General features: G+C 30.9%; 1 protein-coding gene across 1 annotated transcript; it reads left to right on the top strand.

Annotated features, from left to right (window-relative positions):
* Window positions 1–1170: 1170 nt before the first annotated feature.
* LOC18025464 (potassium channel AKT1) lies at window positions 1171–6352 on the top strand. Its single transcript, XM_006408666.2, has 11 exons — window positions 1171–1425; window positions 3001–3357; window positions 3423–3480; window positions 3568–3885; window positions 3970–4215; window positions 4309–4407; window positions 4509–4541; window positions 4658–4843; window positions 4933–5127; window positions 5220–5295; window positions 5384–6352. The coding sequence occupies exons 1-11, from the start codon at window positions 1253–1255 to the stop codon at window positions 6211–6213; spliced, it is 2571 nt and encodes an 856-aa protein (XP_006408729.1). The 5' UTR covers window positions 1171–1252; the 3' UTR covers window positions 6214–6352.
* Window positions 6353–9375: the final 3023 nt, after the last annotated feature.

Here is a 9375-nt window from a genome sequence, read left to right on the forward strand (position 1 = left end):
AAGTAGTCAAAACTTATGTGGTCAATTTGGTATTAAAGAAAAAACTAATGGGGCATAAGTGTTACGAAAATTAATGTGAGGATACATTCAGTAATTTCTAATTTGATGACGGGCCGAATTAGAAATTATTCTCTATATAAATAGAGAGGTTATGGTCCCCGCAACAACCCTAACGAGAAATACAGAAAATCTCTGCATCCCATCAACAGAGACCTACCGCCATTCAGGGTTTGTTGTGGAAAAACCATAGCCAAATTCAGAGCATAAATCATGGATCCAAAAGGTACGCTTCCGCTTCTGTTCTTATTAATCAGAAACTGACATGCTATAGTGGTTTATAAGGATTTAAAACCTCTCGATTTATAGCATTGGAATGCGTCGTTTGCAAGATCTAGAAAAGGAAGATTATCTATGGAGAATTACATGATTGTACTATTTTTTTCTTTGGTTTTTGTTCTAATAAATTTTTTCATGATAAAGTTTTAATGAGGTAACATGCAACACATTAATAATGATGGATATTCAAGGAGACTGTATTAAGAAATACTATGATTATCTATCACATTGCTACTTGTCTTTATCTATACCTCTTTAAACACTAATTTTTATGCTAACAAAATATAAGGTCATTGTCACTATTACACATGTCTTTGTATTATTATAATCTTCAATAAATGATTGTAATGAAGATAAATAATAATAGAAATGTTTTACTTTCACTCTCTTTCTCTTTAAATTAAAATATCATAGTTTATAAAAACATCAATGTCTTTTAAATAATTCCTATTCACAGTTATAATTCCAGATTTTTTTTAAATTGGTAATAAAATTCTAATATCTTAAATTAGCTTCAATATCTTAAATCAAATCCAATTTTGTTAGATATTTTAGCGATAGAAGTCAAACAAATATATTAAAAATAGTAAGCATGATGATTGGAAATTGTAATCGTCCTATCATGTCTTCGTTTTAGTCCACTCTTCCTTTTCCTCTTCCGTCTATTATTCTCTTAATACAACTAACAAGAATAATTAATGTTATCACAGCACAGTATGAGAACGAAACAGTTAATGCTAAGACGTGAGGGTGGGACCCATTGATACAGAAAGATGACACATTTTCTTGAAAGTGAAGGATCCAAAGTCAGAGATGGCACACCCAAAATTAAATCTACTCTGCGTCTTGTACATAAAGCGGAAGAGAAAAGAACAATCGAGAAAAGAAATCGGTGAAAAAAAAGAGAAAAAAAAACATGGGGAGTCTCAGAAGTAGAGGGAGACACGAAATAGACGAGATTGAACAGCTTTCGAGAGAGAGCAGTCATTTTAGTCTTTCAACTGGAATTTTACCTTCACTAGGAGCTAGAAGTAATCGACGAGTTAAGCTGAAGAGATTCATCGTATCTCCTTACGATCATAAATACAGGTTTAGCCTTTTACAATTTCTTGTTTTTCTTATTCCTCACTCCCTAGTTAACAAGACATCTATGCTCTCTGGGGTTTGATTTCCTTACGATTTTAACTTAATTGTTCTTATTCATTGATTTTCGAGGGTTGGAAACACAAAAATGCCCCTTTTTTTTGTTACGAACATAAAATAACATTTTTTCTGAATATTGTTAGATGGCAATAAACATACCATATTTAGTGCCAGTGCCATAAAAATAACATAAATCGAGAAAATAATATAAAATCCACATAAATTACTTTTAGGGCGGCGCAAAAATTATTTTATAGTAATGCTAAGTTTTGGACATTTGTGTTCGTTTTTCATGAACAACATATATTAGAGCATGTTCAATGCTAAATCTTAAATTGGAATGCTTAAAAAATATTTAATAATAAATTTAAAATTAAAAGAGAAAAAAATGATTTAGCTCTAAAGAGAGAAAATATGTTTTAGTCGTGAAAGAGAAAAAATATTTTGATATCACACATATTAGTTTTTTGACATCATCTTTACGCTAAGCACCGCATTTTAAAATGCCTGAACAAGCGTCGATTCTTAATTTAACTAATTATTTCTATTTTTTATAAAAAAAGGTTCAAAATTTTATTTTAAACATCTGCGTTGAACATGTTTTTATAATCTTCAATATTAACAATTATAAAAACCAAAATTAATTATGATGGTAAAATATTTACAAATAATATAAAATATACATTAAAATAGTACACAGTACACACGCTATTAGTAAATAAGACAGTACATTGTAATATAAAATTAGATAAAAATAAAAATAGAAATAAAACATATAACTGAAATCGAAGAATTGCACAAGAAATACCAAAATAGTCAAAAGAAACTTTTCTTTATACTGTGAATTACATATAAAATACCAAATTTCATTTTGATCATCTTTAAAATAACTGTTTGAGGGTGTAATGCTCTGATAATATATTTTTCAATCAATCTTCAAAAAAATGTTTTTGGCATTATAGTCATACATATTAACAATAATTAATCATGAATTCCTTACCTTTTTTATAAGTGTTTTAGGAAAGATACTTTTTTTTTTAATTTACGCTATGTTCCCATTCTAGTTATTTTGATTTAGCAGATAACTAAAGCTCATTTTTATTCAACATTTGGAATATTCAAATTCTAGTTCCCTAGTGCTTTATAATTGGTAGTCAAAAACTAAATGCGATTGCAAATGTGGAAGATTCAAGGCCTCCATTGTCAGTTTGGTTGGCAAATTAGCTTAAAGACACCTTTGCTTTTTGAGTAATTATATACAAATGAAAACTTGAATGTGGAAAATTCAAAGCCTGCTTTCTTTGATTTCGACGAATGATGTAAATCTGAGATTATTAAGCTAACCCAAAAAAAGAAAAAAAAAACGTTTATTTGTTGTATCATAGGCTCATCAAACAATAACAGACTTGTGAAACACTAAGTGTTGAAAAACAATGTGGCCATCGAACATAACAAAATAACGAAATTTTAGAACAAGAATCATTAATTAGAACTAAAATGAGGGGGATGTGTTGGATGCAGGATATGGGAAGCTTTTCTAGTGGTTCTTGTTGTTTACACGGCTTGGGTTTCCCCTTTTGAGTTTGGGTTCCTGAGAAAGCCAAGGCCACCACTCTCTATCACTGATAACATTGTCAATGGATTCTTCGCTATCGATATCATCATGACATTCTTTGTGGGTTACCTCGATAAATCGACTTACCTACTTGTTGATGATCGTAAAATGATTGCAATTAAGTACTTGCGTTCTTGGTTCCTTCTTGACCTCGTATCAACTATTCCATCAGAGGTGGCTATGAGAATCTCAACCCAGTCTTATGGATTATTTAACATGCTTCGTCTCTGGCGTCTTCGCAGAGTCGGTGCCTTGTTTGCCAGGTTCGAATCAAGAAAATTTTATTCTTTCTTTCTTTGTTATAAATCTTGACACTCTCTTTGAACAGGCTTGAGAAAGATCGCAACTTTAACTACTTTTGGGTTCGATGCGCAAAACTCATTTGTGTAAGAACATTAGAATGTATAATGTTTCTCTATTTACAGTTACACTCTCAATGTAGTATAGTATTCATGGACTGGAGCATCTTGCAGGTAACCCTTTTTGCGGTTCATTGTGCTGCGTGTTTCTATTACCTTATCGCAGCACGCAACCATGACCCTGTAAAGACCTGGATTGGTGCATCGAACGAAAACTTCCTAGAGGAAAGCTTGTGGATGCGATATGTTACTTCCATGTACTGGTCTATCACTACTCTAACCACTGTCGGTTATGGTGATCTGCATCCCGTGAACACCAAGGAGATGATATTTGTCATTTTCTATATGTTCTTCAACCTCGGATTAACAGCATACTTGATTGGTAACATGACGAATTTGGTAGTCCATGGAACAAGTCGGACCAGAAATTTTGTAAGTTCGTATTTTCCATCACCTATTTATATTTATGATTCACGATATTATAGGACAAAAATAGAGTTGGTTCTTCTTTTGTAGAGAGATACAATACAAGCTGCTTCAAATTTCGCTCGTAGAAACCATTTACCTCCTCGTCTGCAAGATCAGATGCTTGCACATTTATGTTTGAAGTATCGGACTGACTCCGAAGGGCTGCAACAACAAGAAACTCTCGATGCACTCCCCAAAGCCATTAGATCTAGTATATCACACTTCCTTTTCTACTCCCTCATGGATAAAGTATACCTATTTCGCGGAGTATCCAATGACCTTCTTTTCCAACTGGTAAATATAATCATTCATTTCACATCTTGGGCACAAACTTTAAAGGGGCACATACCATGCTAAGCTCCCATTTCCGATCTGTAATTTTGACAGGTTTCGGAAATGAAAGCAGAGTACTTTCCACCTAAAGAAGATGTGATCTTGCAGAACGAAGCACCAACAGATTTCTATATCCTTGTGAACGGTACCGCGGTAATAAACATTACAAATGTTTCCTACAGTGTTGTTGAGTTGACATATATGAAACGAATACAAGACCAGTTTAATTATATAACTTCTTTGTTATGAGGCAGGACTTGGTGATTTTCGACACTGGAATAGAAACTGTAAGTCGCGTCATCACTTTGAGGACGTGAAACATTTCTCATTTTGTGTTTATTTCTTTTGTCTCCAAACTCGTGGTATTGGAGCTAAGATGTAACTAAGCATTTGAGAATTTCAGGCTGTGAAAGAGGTTAAAGCTGGAGACATTATTGGGGAAATAGGTGTGTTGTGCTACAGGCCACAGTTGTATACAGTGAGGACAAAACGGTTGTGCCAACTATTGCGTATGAACCGTACAAGTTTCTTAAATATTATTCAGGCCAATGTCGGAGATGGTACCATAATCATGAATAATCTACTTCAGGTGAGCAGACATATCCGTTTGAGGTTTTGAGAAATTTAAATTTAAACAATTATTTACTGGTTTTAACTCTCATTCTTTGAGGAGGGCAGCATTTGAAAGAAATGAATGATCCAGTGATGGCGAATGTTCTTCTAGAGACAGAAAACATGCTCGCACGGGGTAAATTGGATCTTCCTCTAAATTTATGCTTTGCTGCAATAAGAGAAGACGATTTGCTTTTACATCAGTTATTAAAAAAAGGACTCGATCCAAATGATTCGGATAACAATGGCAGAACACCTCTGGTCAGTGAAGTTTACATTTTTCTGTAATTTTCCCCGTCTAAGCTCTTTGGAGGAGTATAACTCTGATACCTTGTTATCTTGCCTTGAAACAGCATATATCAGCATCAAAAGGGAGTCTCAATTGTGTGCTTCTTCTGTTGGATTACCATGCAGACCCTAATTGTAGAGGTACTTGCTTAAAATGATGTTCAAGTCAGATACTCTCTTGTTGATTTCATGTAACTGAGCTGTTACTTTTCTTAAAATGTAAATGAAGACGCGGAAGGGAATGTACCACTGTGGGAAGCAATGGTGGAAGGGCATGAAAGAGTTGTAAAAGTATTGTTAGAAAATGGCGGTACCATAAAGGCAGGGGATGTGGGTCATTTTGCATGCACGGCGGCTGAGCAAAGCAACTTGAAGCTACTAAAAGAAATAGTTAGGCATGGTGGAGACGTCACCCGTCCCAGAGCCACAGGAACCTCTGCACTCCATGCGGCTGTATGCGAAGGGAATATTGAGATGGTAAAATATCTTCTGGAGCAAGGAGCGGACGTTAACAAACAGGATATGCATGGCTGGACGGCCAGGGATCTTGCTGAGCAACAAGGGCATGAAGATATTAAAGCCCTATTCCGAGAAAAAATTCACGAGAGAGCGCATATCGAGTCAAGTGCTTCAGTCCCTATACTCAAAAGCGGAATCCGATTCCTGGGAAGATTCACTAGTGAACCCAACATCCGTCCCCCATCAAGAGATGTGTCTTTCAGGATCACAGAAACAAGGCCAAGACGGAAAACTAACAACTTCGACAACTCGTTGTTTGGGATATTAGCTAATCAAAACGTGCACAAGAACGGGTTAGCCACGGTAGAAGAAGGCAGAGCCGAAAACCCGGTGAGGGTGACGATTAGTTGCACGGGAAAAGATGAGGTCGCAGGGAAACTAGTGCTACTTCCTGGGAGTTTCAAGGAGTTGCTAGAATTGGGTTCCAAAAAGTTTGGTATTGTTGCTGCCAAAGTTATGAGCAAAGACAATAACGCAGAGATTGACGATGTAGATGTTATAAGAGATGGAGATCAGCTCATCTTTGCAACCGAATTTTAACCACCTATAGAAGACTCAACTTTTTTATGGCTTGTAATGACAAATTATTAACTTTTGTTTTAGCAATTTTGTCGAAAATTTAATAAGCTTTTAGAAAAGACTAGAAGAGAATCTGCGCGCTAAGCCGCAGAATTGTAGACTATCAAAATTTAATTTTTTATATTATTTTATAAATTTTTTGATTATTTTAATAATCTCATCCATCTATTATATTTTCGAGTTTTTTTATCCAAATCATTTTTTGTGTTAATTTATTAACTTTCTCAAATTATGAATTTTTGAGTTTTTTCACACATACACACACATATATATATCACTAATTCCATCTTTTTTACTTATATCTTTAATATTTTATATATTTATTTGTTGTTTTATTATTTTTCTTTTCTTTTTATCATTTTTCTATATTTTTATAATTTGTTATCTTTTCAATTGTTTGTTGAATGTTAATTCTTCTTATTTTTTTATTATTTAGATATTTAAAACTTGCTTAGAATATTATTTTTAATTTTGTCTTATTATTTTTTCTTCTTCTTTTGCATTGAGATTAAATTATCTTTATTAGTTCGAATTATTTTTTATTTAAAATCTGAATTATTTTAAGCAATAGTCTAAATCAAATTTAGATTTAGATTCTTCTTTTCACACTTAAAATCTGAATTATTTTTTATTTATATATTTATGATGTTTTAATCTAAATCTAAATTTGATTTAACTTATGTTTATGATGTTTTAAATTAGATTTAAATTTGATATAAATTATGCTTATGATTTAGTGTTTGTAATACAGTTGAATTTAAATTAAAAATTTTATGTAGGAACTAATAGTAGGGACAGATTTTAAGTTATGTTTGTAATCTTTTAGTTCAATTTTTGATTTTTTGTGATTTATTTTTTTATATATTTTTTTCTTTGATGATTATAGTTGGTAATCTTTTCAATCCATTGTTTTGTTTTTTCACTGAAATCTTCATCTAGTGATCATTTTTACCTTTTGGAATTTACTATTTTCATGTTTTGTTTTCACATTTTTTCAATTGGTTCTATCTATGTTTCACATACCTCTATAGATTTTATACTTATTTGTTGCTATATTTTTTTTTTTTGGTGATTTTCTCTCTTTATCTTTTCGATTATTCAATGAATGTTCTTTTGTGTGTTTTGATTTTTTGCTCTTATATTTTTTAAAAAAACTTTTTCTTCAGTTTTTTTAAATTTTTAATATTATTACTTGTTTTTATTTTAATTGCTTTGTGAATAAATTATCTTTGTTATTTCAAAAATGATGAGTATAACACACAATGAAAGAAAGACCAAATTAAAATTTCATATTAGTTTCTTTATTTATACATATAGGATATTTAAATTAAAATTGAGTTTAATTTTTATTATTTTATGATTTACTATTTTAACATAATAAAAAAATCAGATTAAATGGTTGATTTATCTATATTCAAAAAATAATTTGTATATGTAAATGTTAATTTTTTATTAGCTCTCAAATGCTGAGTTGTTAATCCCTGGAGAGTGCCCTTCATCTTTTATATATTAGATTATCTAATTTGGGAGAAATCTCTATATTATTATTTAAGTAAATATTTACATAAATGACCTTTATTTGTAAGATATTACAGAATATTTTACATAAATAAACATTTATTTATAAGATATTACATAAATAAATCTTTACTTAGAAGATATAACATAAATAAATTTTACAAATATAGAAAGCTCAATTAAATATTTGTCTATAAGAGATAGTTAAATAAAACTTACAGATTTGTTTTGAAATATATATGGATATAAATCAAAAGTGTATTTAGTTTCTTTGCTTATTAAAATATTAAAATATATTTCATTATTTTTAATAATAATCAACCCATATGTATGAAAAAAAATCTAAACTTTTGCAATATTTCATTTGCATTTTCATAATTAATCATTTTTGAAAATCATTTCAATTATTTTTATATAAAAAACTGAAATATGTTTTCAAAATTTAAATTGTAATTGTTTACAGGTTGGCCAAAAATTTATTTCAGTAAATTGTGAAATAGATTAAGTAGACGGATTTTTTCACTTTGACAATCTTAGCTAAAAATGACAGTTTGATCTCTAATACAATATTCACAATTAAATTTTTATTTTATGGATATATATATATTTAGAATCTAATCTATGTTAGTATTTATATACTATATATATATATATATATTAATATCATATCACTTTCACATTTAAAAACTACAAATGATTAAACAGCATATAAAGCTAGTTCAAAGTTATATTTGATGATATATAAACAAGTAAATATCGGTTGTGTAGCTAAGTAGACGATCACAGGTTCATGGCAGCTAAGTAGAGATTCTAAGAAATACTCTGAGTAATAACCATTTAGGTGTACTTGTAGACGAAGGCCGCTACACATTATGAGATTGATATTAAGAACTGGAGTAAACTATTTTAAATAACATAAATCGAATCTCTCGTTTGCAAGTTTGAAAAACATATTCCCACAACAATGACTTCGTTTTAAGGACGAGCGGACAACAAAATTTCCAACATCCACTACTTGACCGATTAGATCTACAAAGAAAATATCATTGTTTTTTTATGAAAAGTTTTAATATATATTGTGATAAAAAGGTTTTATGGAAACAAAGTACCTATAGAAAAAGAAGTGTCCACCAATCCGGCTTTGATGGTATCAAATTTTATGAAGTTAAAAAATTCCTCAGTATCCCGAGAAGTAATTTTCTGAAAAACGGTTGTATCTTTCCAACGAATCTTGAAAGGGTGCGATGAGAATCTGAACACTTTAACTACAGGAATAAGATCAAAGTCAACCAAAAGAACCCAATAACCTTCGATAACACTTTTTGAGAAGTCTTCCACATAATTATTGGCTAACGTAGCATGAATCTTATCACCCTATAAAAGACATAAAGTAAGATATGTATAAACTTAAAAATTGGAATATATGGTGTTAAGTTATACTGAAAATATGACGTCTAGAAAGTATGGGCCAATATATTTTACCTTCTCATCATCCAATATTAGATCAATTGTGTCATCTATCCCGTTCAGATGGAAAAAATTTCGTAGAATCTTAAAGCGCACAACCCACTTATTTTTAAAATGATAAAGATCTAAAACCGAAAC

This window comes from Eutrema salsugineum, unplaced genomic scaffold (assembly GCF_000478725.1).
Source record: "Eutrema salsugineum unplaced genomic scaffold, Eutsalg1_0 scaffold_12, whole genome shotgun sequence".
In the NCBI taxonomy this organism is placed as follows: domain Eukaryota; kingdom Viridiplantae; phylum Streptophyta; class Magnoliopsida; order Brassicales; family Brassicaceae; genus Eutrema; species Eutrema salsugineum.

Excerpts from the sequence above, each read along its gene's own strand:
- LOC18025464 (XM_006408666.2), top strand. The coding sequence starts at position 1,253 with ATGGGGAGTCTCAGAAGTAGAGGGAGACACGAAATAGACGAGATTGAA. Across the intron at positions 1,426-3,000 it reads CCTTACGATCATAAATACAG|GATATGGGAAGCTTTTCTAG; the intron begins GTTTAGCCTTTT and ends TGTTGGATGCAG. Across the intron at positions 5,296-5,383 it reads TGCAGACCCTAATTGTAGAG|ACGCGGAAGGGAATGTACCA; the intron begins GTACTTGCTTAA and ends ATGTAAATGAAG.